Source organism: Cibotium barometz, chromosome 30 (genome assembly GCF_041138505.1).
Source record: "Cibotium barometz isolate CiBa-2024 chromosome 30, ASM4113850v1, whole genome shotgun sequence".
Lineage (NCBI taxonomy): Eukaryota > Viridiplantae > Streptophyta > Polypodiopsida > Cyatheales > Cibotiaceae > Cibotium > Cibotium barometz.
The window spans coordinates 45,587,874-45,606,446 of NC_141075.1; the positions used below are offsets into that span (position 1 = coordinate 45,587,874).

General features: G+C 42.2%; 1 protein-coding gene across 1 annotated transcript; it reads right to left on the minus strand.

Moving 5' to 3' along the window:
- Window positions 1-497: 497 nt before the first annotated feature.
- On the minus strand, window positions 498-4,660 carry NUB1 (ubiquitin-associated (UBA)/TS-N domain-containing protein). Its single transcript, XM_086824318.1, has 11 exons — window positions 4,209-4,660; window positions 3,682-3,804; window positions 2,596-2,692; window positions 2,475-2,510; window positions 2,209-2,396; window positions 1,945-2,047; window positions 1,636-1,817; window positions 1,465-1,542; window positions 1,202-1,304; window positions 1,020-1,113; window positions 498-910 (listed from the first exon to the last, which is right to left on the minus strand). Exons 1-11 carry the CDS (start codon window positions 4,553-4,555, stop codon window positions 591-593), a joined length of 1,671 nt encoding a protein of 556 aa, XP_086680444.1. The 5' UTR covers window positions 4,556-4,660; the 3' UTR covers window positions 498-590.
- Window positions 4,661-18,573: the final 13,913 nt, after the last annotated feature.

Consider the following 18,573-nt stretch of genomic DNA (forward strand, 5'->3'; position numbering starts at 1 on the left):
TGCAAACAGCCTCCTCTCGTGCCTGTGATCCTGATGTCACACATATTTATGTTCGTATCTTTACTCCCACCTATAAAATTATATACATATGGGATTTTTAGATACCACCACTCCGCTTCACTCAACCACCCCATCAAGTGCCTATGACATTTACCAGGTAATACAACCATGGAATGCCAGAGAAGCTCCTTTAGGATAACCCTGTACCATGGCACTTTCCTCAAAATGGCATAGTTTATGCCGCTTACACTCAGCACTCCATAAGGAAGAGCATCAAGCTCCTAATATGTAACTTGTAACATGGAGGAGTGTTGCTTGACCTGCCTGTGTTGCAATGCGATCCGTCAAGTCATCAAGAAGTTTAATGTGTGGCCCTCTACGGAAGGCAAATAGACAAATAGATAAAACTCATATGAGATGAGAGAGCATGAATGTGAAGGCCATCTTGTTGATGTGAGCCTCCAAATGTGAAACAATCAATCATGATAAATGCATTATTTGCCACAAACCATAAAAATGTGAGATTATTAGACATAATAAATATATTGTTTCATACCAAAGTCCTATTTACAACACTCTAAGCGGCAGAATCAAGAACTGATATTAGAATTGAGCATCCCCAAATACTCAAGTATTGCTTCTCCCTCCCTATGCACATCAATGTCATACTCTGCCAACGGGTCCCCTGTCAAGTTCATAGCAATGTCTTCTTCCATCTCCACGTCTCTTGGGTCCTCTAAGGTTCCAACTGTAGTGTTCTGCTCCTCAGCAGCTGCCCCAATTTCGTCAACGGCATGAGAGTTTGATGAGCTTTCCCCAACAAGCCTAGTAGTTTCTGTAGTGGCACCCCCTTGGAGAAGTTGGGTTAAGGCCTCGCTCATATCTGATGTATTCTGAAGAGCCTGAATTGCTGTGTCACCAATATGCAAAAGCAAAAACCATGAATAAAAAACATGCATGCACGCACACGTGCACCTCAAAATGAAGAAAAGCAAAGACAAAACGCTCTCAATTTTAACCTTGATCGCTTTGAAAACCCATGGCAATCAGCTCTTGTAATGATTCATCATCCAACCTTTTACGCCGACGCTGCCTTGTGGATGCTAATGTGGACTGACGCACAAATGAATCATCTCTTAACCCACAAATGCACACATCCAAAATCATTGCCATGACCAATATTTATGGTATATCATCTCACCTGCAAAGCTGTATTTCTTGAAGGATCAGTAAGAATGTCCAGAGCAGCATCTAAGTCATTCTCATTCTGGCGAAGAGCTTCTGCAGCTAACAATTTTTCATATCTGGAAGCATGCAGTGGCAACAATTATCAAACTGGAAGAATACATTGGCAAGAACAAAGGGCAGGCACACGCATGTCCATGCGCACACACTGCCACGTACATGCAGAAAAAACAGAGAAGAAATTCACTGCTTAAGACAAAGGTTTCTCTGGGCCTTTACCCTATGGATACAAGCTCATCAAGCTTTGAAACATCAACAGTCTTTCCAGTTGCTGTCAAACCATATCGTTTCAATTCCCTGCAATATAATACACGTTTTCTTTTAACTCTCACTTGACTAAAAAAAAAAACCTTGTGAACAGATAGTAAAGAAATAAGCATGCAAAATTACCTGCGTTGCTTTTCATGTTGCCTATCCTCATCTCTCCTGCTCAATTTCTTCCTTCTTTCTTCCATCAAAAACTCTAAAGCACTATTGACATCCTGTCCTGAGACCCGCAATGCTCTTTGTGATTCCTCTGTACTGAAGCCCATTCCAGCAAGAAAGGCTAAAGACTCATCAGACACTTGAAGCTGTGCAGTCAAAAGCAAACAAAAAACAGGCATGCAAGTTTACTTGACCTTCAGAGACAGCAACACATTTCCAACACAGCAACACATCAAATCCTCATCAAGAACAAACATTTCATTGTGTCCATACTTGGTTATACTTGCTCTGAGCGGAAAGCAGCGATTTTTTGGCAGCTTCAAACAGCCCACTATGAAAAGCGACAATGCCTTCCAAAAGCTCCAACCGTACATATCTGCACCCATGCACACACCATGTACCAGTAAGCAAAGGGCTTCACAAACTATATGCAATAATGCCAGCAACATGACCAGAAACAGCCTCAAAGATCAGAACTATGATGACTCTGCAAGGAATCAAGATAAATTTGGTGCATAAACCTCATAAAATCATTACATTGCTAGCTCTGGACAAAACCCTCCTTGGAGTATGCGAAGTCTCTCTAAATGGGGTCCATGTGACCGGCGAAGCCCTGCTCGCGCTTGAGAAAGTCGCTTCCCAGCATCTGCTAGTTTTGCTATATCTTTGAGCATAAAATAGCACCAGACAGTGTCGATTTGGAGGAAGGCCACATTATCCACTGCCTGAAATTGGGAAAATAAAAGAACATGAAAAAATGCAGGGATGATAACCAAAACAACACCATGTCCACCCAAGCATACCTCCAGGATTTTTGAATCGCAGAGTCCAAACGCCTCCTGCAGTGAGCAAAAGCATCCATGGATATCAGATGATGTTTTACACATTTCTACAATTCACTTGGCAATGCTGCTGTGTACTTACCTCGGCCATATTCAAGACCTCCAAGGCTTCTCTGTAATTGTTCTGTTGAATAAGGTCTCGAGCCTTTGCATGTAACATTAAGCCTAGCATCAATGCCCTGCACGCACATTCAATCACAGCCACATGTTAACACAGGAATCTTTAATAAATTCAAAAGATGCAGCTCTTCAGATGGCAAACAACTGAGCACAGGTAGATTAGTTTAGTTAGCCCTGTAGAGCTTAGGAAATCACTTCTCGCAGTCATTTGTGCAGGCTCTAAGGCCGCTTTTGTATGAGAGCTGGGAAGAGAATGGCTTAATATAAGACTGACCATGATAGAAAGAAAACATCAGGCTAAAGGCATGCACACCCAAGAAAGTAGAAGCATTAGAAGAAGGCTACAACACGAGGAAGGCCGGTGGTTTTTTTTTGGGGGGGGGGGGGGCGCAAGAAGGGGGGCGGGGGCCAGGGCGGGGGAGGGGGAGGGGGAGGGGGAGGGGGGGGCAGGCCAAAATAATGTCAGAGAACATCTCTTGTGTCACAAGAAGGAATGCCTTCCAGCACTACTCAACATCTCTACAACACCCTATATCTGGCCCTGTCTGCACATTGTGATGCAGACATGTGGAGTAGTGCTGGAACAAATGCCTTCCAGCACTACTCCACATCTCTGCAATACCCTATATCTGGCCCTGTCTGCACATTGTGATGCACTTAATGGTCACCACGTGGTTGGCTTGCCAGCTGCTGATCATTTGCCACTAGAAAACAGCCAACCACCTGATCATTTGCCACTAGAAAACTTAAAGCCACAACATTATCAATACAAGATGTGTTTAAGAGTGCAATCATACCTAATTAATAGAGCTCCAACTGATGCCTCACACTCTGCCTATTTGCTAACCAAGATGTCTGCAGACATGGTACTGCAAGACAATCCCATATACAATGCCCACTGCATCTCTACCATATCAAGGCAACTTGTGGGCACATCATCTGTGCTAATTATCCCTACCACAGCTTTCATGTGCCAACAGATGCTTAAAAACATTGTCCACCGCAAGTGAAGCTTCCAAGAATGTAATGAAAAAGCAGACAGACTAACCTTCGATCGCTATCAGAATTGAACCTCAATTTTTCCCCACTCTGATTTTCAAGCTCAATGTCAAGATGGTCATCCAAAAGCGCATTCTGTTGGCTTCTTTTCACCATTGCGTCGGCTGCTGCCCTGTCATGTAAACATTAACATCAAAAAACCTCCATTTCTATTGAACATTGGGTTTATTAATAAACAACCTCCATCAACATCTGAAACTCAGGTATCAACAAAGAATTCATTATCTTTCATCTTTTTCAATTGAAATTCTAGGCTACTGAGATCAACCTCCATTAACATCAAAAATTCTAAATATTAAGACAAGATTAACTTCCACAACAAAGAATGATTCAGATATTTGGATAATTGAAGGAATGGGTACATCCAAAAAAAAAAAAACAGTATATATCATCTTGCCCAATGAAATTCAGGTATTGGTCTATAAATCAACCTCCGTTAACATCAGAAACTCTCAAGCATGCGATCAATTAAGGAGTTAAAACAAAATTAACGCCTGCGAAGAGTAAGCTGCTTACTTGATTCTCGTTAGGCGGGCATGGCGCTCCTCTTCTGCGAGAAGGGAGGTGGCCTGCTGGTGGGCAGCTACTCTAGTCATAAGAAGCTTGGATTTGGGTCCAATTCCCACTTGCCTGAGGGTGCCCGGGGCCTGATCTTTCAGGACCTTGCCTGCACAGATGAGGTTGATGGAGTCTGCAGAGAAGCCCGAGAGAGCGGACAGATGCGAACGGAGATCCGCGATTGCCCAGTCGTCTAAGAGGACTTCAACTTGTCCGGACCAAGAGCCCGCCACTCGCAGATTCACTGCAGCGTGGACGCCCTCGCGTGTGCCGGCAGTATCAACAGAAGAAGGGGGCTCTGTCATGCTTGTTTGTAAGATTCTGCACTGCAGGATGTTTTGCACAGTCTTTTCTTCTTCTCCAAGTCTGCTTTTTTTTTTTTGGGTTCTTCTTTGTTCTTTCCCAAGCGTGTGTATATTTAAATACACGCACAAATATTCCTTTTATACCTCGGTCTCAGTGGATTTAGTGGGACCTCAACCATACATTTTTGTTTTTCGAGCCGGGGTTAGAGAAGAACTCGTCTCTGAGACTCGAGTAGAGAAACGCTTTTGTCATTAGCTTCGTCGTCTCGGTCGTGAGAAATCTCAAGCATACAATGGACCTCAATGTTTTCATCTATAAACTTTATTTTCTATTCAAATTTGAAATATTTCAGTTAATTTTGAGATTTAAAATTTGCAAATTCTAAAAGAATCTACAAAATTTTGAAAGTTGTAGAGGAAAATGTTTCTTGGTAATCATCTCGTGACCTTTCTAGGCAATGGGTGAGCAAGAAATACCTGCCCCCGCTGCAGTCATATTACAATGGTAACGCACTTTCCAGTGTGCAAGGTTTGAGAATTTTCACATCAGTCTTACCTCAATTTGTAACTAAGACTCAATATGATCAAAAGAATACGAGCAAGCCACACCCCCTACAATTACAACTTGCACTAATGGTACACATAAGCAATATCATTGCTATGTCTCAACTCCTAAAAACAAATGTTCAAGCCTCGCAAGACTACTTTAAGAGCATGCTCAACATGCCAACTATAAAGTTAATGCCTCACCATGTGTTGCACACAAAGATAAGGCTCCTCCAACGTGCAGAGAAGTGTTTTTGATGATCAACTTCTCTTTTGACAAGTGGTACATGTACTTGAAACCTATACAAATGGGTAGGTACTAGGAATACCTAGGGAGTAAGGGAGAGGTAGAGCTTGAGTTCCTTGCAAGCAAATGAACACACAAAAGAGAAAGCAAGACACAAGAGAGAGATGGATGGCTGAATTTCTTCTATCTTCTTCCCTCCTCTACAACCATAAGCCAAAAAGATAAGAGTACATACTATAAGGGAAAGTACTCTCTTACTATAACATACAATGGTCGGCGGTCCATAGTGTGAACCCAACTATATGAGCTAGCACTATAACTATGCCATACTCTAGTAATCCAAATGTCACATAGCCTGTCATCCACACTGGCATTATATCAACCATAATATCACCAACCATGCCAGTGGCAAAAGTGTGGAAGCTATCACCCATGTGGGTCATCAATGTCCGCAACACTAGTTAGGCTCGATATCTCAACACTCCCCCTTCTCGAGCTCAACTCCACACACTACTCTCCAAGTAAGCTCCTAAATATGTGGAGCTTCTAATACCAATGTCTTCGTGAAGAAGTCAGCCACCTGATCATCTGCGCTGACATATACCAGATCTATATCACTTGCCACAACCTTCTCCCTCAAAAAGTGATAATGCACCTCAATGTGCTTCCTCCTAGCATGGTGTACTGGGTTATTCGCTACTCATGATATCACAATAAATGACAACGGCCCTATCCATGGGCTTACCCATGTCACCAAGTAGCTTCTGAAGCTAAGCTACCTCACAAGCTACCATAGGAGTGCCCCTATACTTTGCCTCCATACTACATATATACTTCGATAAGGCAACTATCGGGTGTTTCTTGTTGCTCACTCTCAAAACCCACTAGTAGATCTCATGTCTACGACACTGCCAACCCAACCAGTGTCTGTGTACCCATGTAGGTGTATATCTGTGCCAACATCATAGAAAAGTCCGTGCATGCTCGGTTTGGTCACTTGAATTTTCCAGTGCCAAGCTATGGTTCATGAGTTTTCGCCTATGCAGCTCCCCCCACAAGCATGTATGCAAGGGATGTATATTGGGAAATATGTATCATCAGTCCTTTCTAAAAGATGGCACTATCCATTCTACTCACCCATTGCAGCTAGTGCATAGTGATCTCTATGGTCCTATGTAGGCTCCCTCATTCAGTAGACATCTCTACTTCATGACTTTTATTGATTACTACACACGTTTCTACTGGGTGTATGTTCTGAAAGTTAAGGCCGAGCCTTCTCAGTTCATCAGTTTCTTCCTCTTATTGAAAATGCTTACAATCATAAGCTGTTTGGCATTACGTACTGACAGAGGGCGGGAATATTTGTCAATGAGTTTGCTACTTTTATGCTGTCCCCCATGGCATTTCTCATTAGTGTACTACTCCTTATACACCACAGCAAAATGGTGTAGCTGAACGTCGAAATCGGACACTCATGGAAATGGCCAAATGTATGGTCAAAAGCAAGGATCTACCTTCTAGATTTTGGCTTGAAGCAGCCATTAACAATATCCCTATTGCTCTAGATCAGCAACCAAAATCTGAATGCATTAATTGAAGAGGATGTTGCTATTCGTGATTCTCAACGAATTCCACGCTGGCTACGCGCTACTTTAAGTGACAAGAAGATACCTAAACCAAGCTGCCTCTCTAGACATGCATCTCATTTTGTAGACACAACCCTTATCGCTATCTCTAGACATGCATCTCATTTTGTAGACACAACCCTTATTGCTAATGCACTAAATGAGGAACCTCTTTCACTTTAATTCCTTGGAGGATGACAATTGGGTTTCAGCCATGCTTTTGAAGTTGGATTCCATTACCATAAATAAATACATGGGAGTTATGTGATATGCCTACCGGCAACGTGCTATAGGCACCAAGTGGATGTTTAAGCTAAAACGAAAGCCTGACGGCTATGTGTATAAGTTTAAGGCTCGATTAGTCACCAAGGGCTATGCTCAGAGGGAAGGCATTGACTATGATGAGACTTTTGCACCTACATCACATATGACGACCATTTGGACTCCGGTTGCATTGGTTGCACATAAAGGTTGGAACGTGCATCAGTTGGATGTCAAAATTGCATTTCTGAATGGTGATCTGTAAGAAGAGGTTTATGTCACACAACCTCATGGCTTTATTTAGTAGGGTGCAAAGCATCATGTATGCAGATTGTGCAAAGCACTATATGGCCTTAAACAGGCTCCTCCTGCTTGGTATCTAAAGATACATGCATACTTGCTCTCTTGCATGTTTTAGAATAGTCCCACTGAAAGCACTCTTTGTGTCCGCAAAGAAAAGGATCGTCTCCTTATCCTCAATCTTTATGTGGATGATCTACTCGTGATAGACCCTGACAAGGGACACATTGTAGCTTTCATCACACTAACTTGTTGAATACATTTGATGTTTTCGACATGGGTTTTCTGCATTATTATTTGGGTATCTAGTTTGTTTTGACTAAGGGGGACATCATGTTATCTCAATGAAGGTACGTTCAGCAGATCTTGGAATGCTTTCAAATGGCAAATTGCAAACCTATTTCTACTCTTGTGGAGCCTCGTCTCCGACTATCAATTAAAGACTCTTCTGAGCCCTTTGATGTAGCCACCTATCAACAAGCTGTCAGATGCCTTATATATATGTGCAATAAATGTCTAGATGTTTAGTATGCAGTGTCACAATTGAGCAGGTTTATGCATTGTCTCGGCACTCAGCATTGGCAGGCAACGAAGCGTGTTTTTTGCTACCTTCAAGGAACTCAGCACTATACATTGTTTTGTAGCAATGTATGCTTGTCTACCTACACTCACAGTCAGTGACTTGGCAGGATGTTCTAACTCAAGAGTGTCAACCAGTGGATAGTTTTTCCTTCTTGGAAGCTCATACATCTTATGGCTCAACAAGAGGATAGTAGCCACGTCCAGTTGTGAAGCTGAATATAGGGCAACATTCACAACTATTGTGGAGTGTGTCTGGCTCCGTCCTCTTTTGGTTGATCTTGGTATCAGACATCAGTTCCCTACCTCCCTTTACAATGACAGTCAGAGTGCATTAGTAGTTGCACGGAATCCAGATTTCTATGCACGAATGAAGTACATGCATTATCACAATGTCAGGGAACGGCTCCATGCTAGAGAGATAGCCTCGACTTACGTGCCAACACAGGCCAATGTGACAGTTGGATTTACCAAGCCCCTTTCCAAGGAGAAGTTTGAAGCTTCCCGACAAGCTTTGAAATTACAACCACTACTAGGGTATTCTGCTACACCCTATATATGTTCACACCATTCACTTCAAGGGGGGTCAATTAGCCTTCTGCCTCCAAGAAGTTCCAATGTGAATAGCATTGATCATGGGCACTTTTTACCCTGTGCTAGCTAGGGGTTTTTCCCCGTGAGAACACACCCTTAGTGTGTTAGCAGCCACTTCAACCCTAGTGCTAGGGCCACTAGAGTTATACTGCACTCACTTATTATCTCATTCGAGTACATTCCATCTATTGTCATTGTCTCTATCGCTCTCTAAGCTCGTGTGCATGTTTTATCTATGAGTCAATGTGGAGTATCTTCTATCACATCCAACACAAAATACCATGAGGTGATCTCACCACCTCTATACCCAAGAAATGTCACAACTCACCCAAATCATTCGTCTCTAACTTTCGCTTCAAAAACATCCTAACATCATGTATGCCAGCCATCACTATCACCAATAATAATCAAGTCATCCAAATAAATGACTAATAGCATATCTGTCTTCTTTACATAAAGTGCAAAATCTACATTGGATATTTAAAATCCAATGGTAATAAGATACTCTCTTATCTTGTTTGACCATGTTGTACTTCAAGCCATACAACGCTTTACGTATCCTACACACAAAATCTGGGTGTGCATCAGTCTCAATCTAGTAGCTGCATCATGTATACTTCTTCTTGCAAATCACCATGCAAGAAGACATTCTTTACATCCATCTAGTGTAAATACCAACCCTTCGTTGTTGCAGCCATAGTAATGATAGCTCTCACAGCTATTCGTGAATACATTGTGACAAATGTTTCCACATCCACATCATCACCCTTACACAAGGAGAGTAGAAAGTGGCCTCTAGATCTTCTGAATCCATTGGCCGAAATGTCCCTCACCTTTCGGGGGATGACTCCTACTTTCTTGACCCTAAAATTCTCCCTACCATCTTGCACATATGTAGTTGTAAGGGAGCAACTAATGTTGTAGAAAGATCTCAAAATGTCTATACAAAAAGACATGCTTAATTGTGATTTGCCGGTCTACTAAATAGTTCTGTTGCATCTCCTACATGGGCAAGGTTTTTTTCTACTTAACCATGAATCAATCCTAATTACCAGCTCATCACTTAAGCTAGGCAATGATGATAACTATGATGACCAATGCAAAAATATTGTTGTTTTTTCTTTTTCTTCTTGAAAAAATAAAGTAAACTGATTTTTTAAAAGAAAGGGGGTATTTTTATAAATTATAAAAATAAAAAGCACGGGAGGGGGATTTCCTTCTTCTTCCTTCTTTTTTTTTTGCTTTTAATATAAATTAATAATGATCTTATTTTTTCCCTTCTTCTTCTTTTTGAAAAAATAAAGTAAAATAAAATTAAAATTAAGGAAACAATTAATAAACCAAAAAAAAAAGAAAGGGGAGGGGGCTTTCTTTCTTCTTCTTCATTTTTTAAAATATAAATAATAGAGATATTATTGTTTTTTCTTCTTACTTTTTTTCCCTTTTTTGATAAAAGCAAAGTTAAAAAAAGGAAGGGGGTGAGGAGGGCACTTGCCTGAGTGGCTTAATTCATCACAACCCACCCTATTCAAGAGGTTGTGGGTCCGAGCCACAACACCGTAGGTTTGTGTGTGTGAGTGGTGTAGCTTCTAGCTTGTCCACATCCTCTCGAAAGGGGATTTTGCAGGAAAAAGAGGGTATTTTTTATTAAAAAAATAAAAACCAGGGGAGGAGGGGGTTTTCTTTCTTCTTCCTTCTTCTTTTTAAAAATTAGAAACATAAAAAAGCCAAAAAGGGAAGTAGGAGGGGGTTATATGCGTGTACACGAGCAAGTTGCGAGTGTATGTGTGCACATGCAAGTGCGGGTGTAGGCACAAGGGTGTGTACATGTGCATGTGCAAGTGGGTGTACACACATGCATGATCGTGTGTGCACAAGTGAGTGTAAATATTTGCACATGCAAGGTGTGAGTATATGTGTGCATGAGCGAGTGTAAACATGTGCACAGGCAAGGTGTGAGTGTATGTGTACATGTGCAAACACGTGTGTGTGTGTGTGTGTGTGTGTGCGCGCGCGCGTGCAAGATGTGCAAGGTGCAACTGGGTGTGGGGTACATGTTGTGAGAGAATCCGGAGCCCAATCGAAACACAATGTAGAGGAAGATATAATGTGTATATGGTAGTGTGAAATGGGTCCCAAGTGCCAAAAGTGGCATGGTGACCCAAGTGGATAAGAGCAAGTGCAATAAATTAAAATAGAAGTGTATGGGAGAACAAGGAAGTGGGCACACAACGTTATGGAAAAGACAAAGGTGGCAAACGAGGTAGAAGAGGGAGAAGGGTGGTTGATTAGGTGTGGCTCTTTGATGCTTGAGAGAGGAGTGGTAGCTCTTTGATGCTTGAGAGAGGAGTGGTGGGTGTGTCTTGCCAAGAGAGCCTCTCTAGGAGCAGTGGTTAGAGTTCTTGAGTCTCTCCATAAGAGAGATGATAAAAAGAGGGTGACTTCAGTAGAGAGAGTTCCTGTAGGTCAACATTCCTTTGACAAAGTTCACAAGCTAGAGTTCCTGGAGTATTTTTCTAGTTTGGAGAAGAGATGATAGTGCAGTGATGAGTGAAGTTTTGTTTGGATCAGAGCAGAGGTTGAGCTGAAGAATGGAGAATTGGCCAGTGTGTCCCCTGGATTCTCTATATAGCTCCTTTGTTAGAGACTTGACCCAGATCAACTCATTCTCGATTGTAGAGCTATTAAAGGTTAAACTGTGAAGTGTTGTCGCCAAGGTCTTCCTAAGGGGGATCCTTGAGTTTTTTTGTTTTATTTTAAAATTTCAGGGCCCAAGTCTTGAGGCTGTTGAGACTTTGAAGTTGATTTTTTTCTATCTAAAGCAGACAGAGAGTTTGGGATTTATCTTTGATTTTGATGTTATAGTTGTGATGATTGAGTGTGCTTGACTGAGTTCATGATGATGATAGATCATCTATGTGTGTCATTTGAATGACTGGTGAAATGTTATTGAGTCAGTGTGTTGACTTAGTCTGATTCAGATGAGAGAAGGTTCAGAGTTAGTCATGGTCAACTAAGTGTCAGGTATCATCAACTGAAGGAGCAAAGGGTTGGGTTTGGCTTGTTGAGCTTGAGGGAAGAGTTTTTGACTTAGGTCTGATAGTTAGTGTTAATCCCATTTTGGATTAACAACATGATCCTCAATTGAGGACATGAAAAGGCACTATAAAGGTTGTACATTATGAGATATTGGCCACCCAAGCCTAGTAAGTAAGTTTTGGGTGCCCAAGTGTGAATAAGGGCCAAATGTATATAAGGCATTTTCTCATAATGTAAATACACAATCCCCTTTGCGCTATTGAGAGCTCTCCCCTTGTGACTTGAGAGAGATGGAAGGAGTGAGAGCATTCTAGCATTGTGCCTTGTTTATGCTTGTGTGAGAGAGTGAGAGAGCGAGTGATTAGCCTATGTGATGCTGTGAGCGACTCCACGGTGATAGTGTGGAGGTGGAGCTTGGAGTTTGAAGCTTGACAAGTGAGCTTGGAGGCCTCAAGGGACTCAAGGTCGAAGCATTGGCCTACGATGGTTGTGATCTATTGCTCATCCATTAGGTGAATGTGTAGAGTTCCCTCTTGGAGGTGTGGTAGCCCTTAATATTTTTGGCACCACTACCAGGGAAACACCTTTGTTTCTTCCATCCTCTTTGAGTTTCAGCTCCCATTGCATAGGATTCATTATTGTCTTTGCATTTTGGTAGTGCATTGTGTGGAAAATGAAGGGATAAGGTATGGGTGGTAGAAAAAAAGATATGGGTTATGATGTTGTGTATGTTGTGGTGGAGTAGTTTAGGAAAGGATTCACTGGTTATTATTGATGATTTTGATTTTTGCATCACTGAAAACACCAACGTGAAGGAGTAGGTTGGGTATGGTTTTCTTCCTTTTTCAAAAAATTCATAAAAATAAAAAACATAAAGGACCATTGATTGAGCCAAGAACTAGCATTTCATTCCTTAGGAGTGGCACAATCTAATTGTCATCATTTGGATAAGTATTATGCACCCAAAATCATAGACTGCCGACACGCGAGAAGTTCCACGTGAAAGTGTAGCAAAGTTGTTCATGCCGTGAACCATTTTTTACAATTTCATGCTACGAATCCTTCATGTAATCAGTGTCGTGATTATCATCAAAAATCATGGGATTACCTTCCAAAAATAGAAAACCCTATCCTAACACCTCTGACATGGTGCAATCCGTCGAAATTTTGAGCACGTGAAAGTTCAATAAACCGTTCACGGTGTGAACCATTTTTGAAGCGGTTCACGGGGTGTGAAACCCTTACTGTCTCACGACATGAAATATTTCCTGCAGATTCACGTGTAGGCCAAACCAACGGATAGACAATACTGAGGCCTGCGACGAGGGTCGGCCAAGGAAAGTGACTTCGACTAAAAGAAGGAATTTAACCCTAAGGTGGAAAATTTTTGAGCACGTGAAAGTGCACGAAAACCGTTTACACCGTGAACCATTTCTTGCAGTTTCACGATGTGAAACATTCTCTACTATTTCACGGCTCCTAAACGGGGTGATAGAATCAAAAGTAAAATCAATTTGGTTAATAGCTTATCAAATCGTATATACATGCATTTAAGATCTGGAAAACTCATCAAAGACGATCTTATGCTGCCTGACGATAGTGCATTGAATCACCTAGGAACTTCCTACCAAAGAAGTGTGGGATTAGGACATTTTGCAAGCACACACTTGAGTGTTTTGAGAAACCTGACCGCCGCCGAAACTAGTAGTGAAGAATCCATGGAAGAAGGGCTGAGGTACGCTGGGTTTGGGGAAGAGGATAAACCACATTCCCCAACCAAGTCCAAGTGGGATCATTGATATAGCTCGGGGATTTTTTGGTCTCCAAACCAATCATGATGGATGAAGAATTGCAATCTGCGGGCATGGGTCCATCAACTAGCATTGGACTCGGTCTAAGACAAGAAGTGCCATTCCAAACGTTGAATTCTAGGCTGTCAAATACTGGCACCCCTCGAATTAGATGAGATGTGGAAAGTGCGGCTAGGACGGGTCAAATATTCTTTCCCACCACCAAGGAAGTGGAATTAGACCTCCAACAAAGTGAGGTAGAATGATAACTCCGAGAATTGAGCTTAAGGAAACAAGAGCTTGATACTCGTAGGACAAGAGCTAAGAGAAAGGAGACAGGAAGTGTTAACCCACTCCAACCACAAGGAAAGGAGAGTATATGGGTGGTGGCTAACCCATGGGCCAGGCTAGAATCAATGGAGTTTTAATAATGAAATTGAATAATAGGAATACGCTTAGAACTCGAGTAGTTGAATAATAACCTGAAGACTTTCTCAAATGAATAGATCAAACGGCTATGCCTGATTTCAGTTAGGAAAAAAACGTTGATTTCTTCAAGTTAAGTCTGTAATAGTTTTCCTTCTATCCGATTTAATCAAGTGAAGGATAGTTTAGTCTCTTGACCTCATTAGAAAATTCGTTAAGAAAATCAAAAAGGTGGAATCGTCCCCGTTTTTCGGGCAAGGGAATTTTCTCGGTTTCGATTTCGGAATGACCACCAAATTAGTCTTGTGTCTGGACATTTGAGGGCGAGGCCGCGAGTGGGAAACCCTGCCACACGCAAGAGGAAGCTACTTCCGCTGCTAGAAACTGGGAATCCGGTGCGCGGAGGGGACAAAGGGGTCTCACAATGGGGGACGACGTGCACTCTGGTACGGTGTCAAAGGTTACGAAAACAGGTGGCGGTTCAAGTTGAGACTGGTATTGCTCTACTATTGCTTGGGCTTCTTGAAGACGTTGCTTCTCAAGGATGGCATTGGGATATGTGGCCAATCGTTTTTCTTGTTTTGTGAGTTTTTGTTGGGCTACATGGGGGAGTGGCAATTCAGCACGATCATTGCTTCCAGAGAGGAGGAGGATGTGGTCTTTGTTGAGCCCGTGTGCAGACGCTAACCCGATCATCACCGTGGCCAATGTGCTTAGAGCATTGTTTCTTTTGGGATGTGGCCTTCTTTAGCTTGGCTTGCAACCATGTGACGACATTCAATGGGACAGTGGATATCTTCCCATGTTGAACACTCAACACATTGAGGAACGGCATGCCTTCGACTATGGAATGAGAAATTCATTACAAAGGGAAATCCTTATAGTAATGGTCAATTCCATAGCCACCATGACATTGTGGTTACATTGGCAGATATTTCTTTTCAGGGCAGTACACCACTTTATGGGGTTCATGGTAGAGGAAACACAGAAGAGGTGGTTTCCCTTAGGTGCACCTACAGTGTGCACAAGTGGTTTAGGGTCCATGTGAGGCATCGACAAAGGGAGATGAGGTGGTAGGGGTGCCTCAGGGATGGCGAAGCGCATGGGTTCCACAGGTTTAGCTATAGACCTAGTTGGGATCTTTCCATAAGCAATGGGGTTTACCTGAAGAGGTAACGGTTGGAGTGGAAAGATGGGCACATGAGAAGAAGGTTGTGGTGGCACTTTGTGTGAGTAGTTATCTTGGGGTGGTGCCACCAATAAGGTTTGGGGCCTAGGAGGAGAGGAAGGTAATGTTACAAATGAGCTATGGTTGGGCGGCATTGGCTCGGTGACCAATTGTGTGGAATAGCATTCTTGCATGTTGTCATCGAGAAAGATTGCCCATTTGCAGGCTTGATCAAAGGTGGAGGGGTCCTTGACCAACATGTGGTCGTGAAGCCTAGGATTGTGCAAGCCCAAGAGGAAATGGTCCATTAATTGCTTATCACTCAATTTTTCCCTCTCTTCACAACGCGAATCAAGGTACTTCATGTGTGCGATGTAGTCGCGTAATGTTTCCTCTAGTTTTTGCTCCAATTGGAACAGTTGGATGAAAGGGCTCCATTTGGGCCCGTAGGGTGCAAATCCGAGAATGAAGGCCTCTCTCACTGCGTTGAAAGCGCTTTTGTGCCAAGGGAGCAAGGATTGGAACCATTGCACGGCGTTCCCTCTTCAAGGCTAAGTCCAAGTAGATGGACTTTGGTTACATCATCAAAAATTTCAAATGCTTGACAGATTTAGTTAAAGACCTCAATGTGGAATATGGAGTCTCCAACTCCATGAAATTTTGGTAGAAGTTTGAAAATTTTTTCCCACATAGGTTTTATATGTGATGTTTGTGGGTGCAAGTGTTGTGACACCCCCCTTCCTAGAGCTTGTGCTAAGCTTGGAATGTCAAGTTGTGGCATAAGGGGAGATGTTGCAAGGGTGGGGGGTGAGAATAGATCCGTGGTGGATAGAGAAGAGGGTATGTGAATGTGCTTGGGGCATCTATCCACGTTGGGGTGCATGTATGAAGGGGGCCCACTAGATGAGGGCTCTTCAAAGATCGTTTCGCCCTCTCGGCCAGCATGTCTGGCATGGTGACCACATGTGAATAAGCAATTGAGGCCAAGGTGCCACCGAATGGAATGGAGGCATTGGGGACATGCAACCATGACCGAAAGGTGTCCATGGTGTGCAGGGAAGCATAAAGAAGCTTCAATGGTGTGTGCGGCGCAAGCTCAAAATAGGAGTTTCAGCTCACTTTTGCCTTGCGTGTGAACGCACTCGTAAGGTAAAAAATGATCATTTGCGGTGTTTTATGCATGTAAAATGGCCCTAGTGAGTCAGGGAGGTAGACCAAAAGCACCTTTAAAGATTTGGAAATTTGGAAATTTTAAAATTTTTGAATTTTTGTTGTTGTTTGGTACGGTCGTACGCTCACGAGCGAACGCCTATGGCTTTAGGTTGGAATGGTTGTGGCAAGTTTTTTTTTGGTACGGCCGTACGCTTACGAACATACGTCTGTGGCTTTGGGTTGGAATGGCCGTGACAAGTTTTTTTTGAAAAAAAAGTTTTTTTTTGGGTACGGTCGTACGCTTACGAACGTACGTCCGTGGCTTTAGGTTGGAACGACTGTGGTAAGTTTTTTTTTGAATTTTTTTTCTAGTATGATGGTACGTTTACGAACATACGTCCGTGGCTTTAAGTTGGAAAGGTGGCAAGGTTTTTTTTTTGGAAAAAGTTTTTTTTGGTAAAATTGTACACTTACGAATGTACGTTCATAGCTTTAGGTTGGAACGACCGTGGAAAGTGTGGAACAGCTATGGCAAGTGTGGAGACTCTTTAATGTAGTACATGGGAAAGGGTTAAAGTTAGAGGCTACCTCTAAATTAGTGGATTTTGACTAATTTAGAGACTCTCTAGCTTAACTAAAGATTAATTCTCTTAATCTCACTATTAATCACTCCTTAACCCTCTTCTTTGCCCTCAAATTACTCCTAATTGGTGAGGAGTTTAAGATGAGAATTTGATAGGTGGATTATCAATGTTTATGCTAATCCAAAGATGTGATTACCCCAAAATAATTTCACTAATTAATTCACTCAAAAGAGAAAAAATTAGACAAAAGAGACCAAATTAGTGCTAATTCTTGCCAATTAGGGCCTACTTGGAGTGAACTAAGCATAGATTTGAGTTAAGACAAGTGTTTAGAATACTAATGCACTCCAATCAGTCTAATTGCAATTAGGCTCAATTTTTTAGTTTTTTGCTCTCTTTAAGTCCACTAATCACACTAACCAATAGGTTAGTGATAATTAAGAGATAGTTAATGGTTTTTTTTTGTTTTTTTGTTTTTGTTTGACTAGTATTCTATCTAGTAATGCTAACCTAACTATGCAAAGGAATTAAGTAAGAAAAATAAGATTAGGCTAAAAATTAAGCTTTAACCCTCTTGATTAGGCTCTCTAACCACCCAAATCACAAGTTTTTTTACTCAAACAAGTGATAATCCTACTTTAAACACAAATCTATACATGAATCTTAACAAAAACATCAAAGCAACCAAAGAAAACATTGAAATACAAAATAAAAAATCAAAAAATTGCATGCCAAAGAGCCTACCTAGCATCGGGCTATGGGGGCTCTGTCGGATTCAAATCAAAGATGGCATAGACAAGTAGCGGATGGTGCTCGACAGTAGTGCCAAAAATGTTGAGGAAAGCCTACCCTAACCATGTCGTGTGGGAAGTTGCCTATCCGCCGAGCTCGAGCATGGCTCAAGAGCTCCACCATAGCTGCTCTTCACCGCCACCTCCTGCACTCGTTGTCACACCGAGGCGGTTGCTCTGATCCAATGGGTGATGCAAGCTCTCTTGCGAAGATCGTGTGGGATCTCCCCGCGTGGAAGAGGATCGCATTGGTTAGCATAATCACGAGAGAGAGAGAGAGAGAGAGAGAGAGAGAGAGAGAGAGAGAGTAAGAGGAAACAAGTGATTAGTACTAATCACTCCCAAACCCTAACCGTAAGCACACCACACATGCTAGATTAGAGTTGTAAGAGAGAGGAAAAGAGAGAACACTCCACTTCTATTGCACAAATGGGAGAATGAGTTACAAACAAGAGAAATTGGCTTTTATAGTTCCAAGCCTTTTCCCACTAGGCCCCACCCAGGAGTAAGTGGCTCGGGGCACCCAAAACATAGTTACAAGGCTTTTTTCTATGGTTTGGGCAATTGAACAAGATTCTCTTGTCTGTCCTATGAAGCTCAATACTTGTGAGCGTCTTTAGGGCATTTCCCTCAATGATGGGATTTACAATATAGCACGAGCGCCCATTACATACGTGTGTGGACATAGTTTTCATAGGAATGTGTTAACCAATATGTGGTTAACATGCCTCCATGCCTTGAGTGCATGTGTAACTGCATACAATTCAAGCTCATGTGTGGGCCATTTGCGATGCAAACTACTGAGTTTCTTACTTTCAAAAGCCACTGGTTGGCCTTCTTAGCTCAACACAGCTCCTATGGCAATGCTACTAGCATCTATCTTAATGACAAAAGGTAATGATGGATCCACAATCTT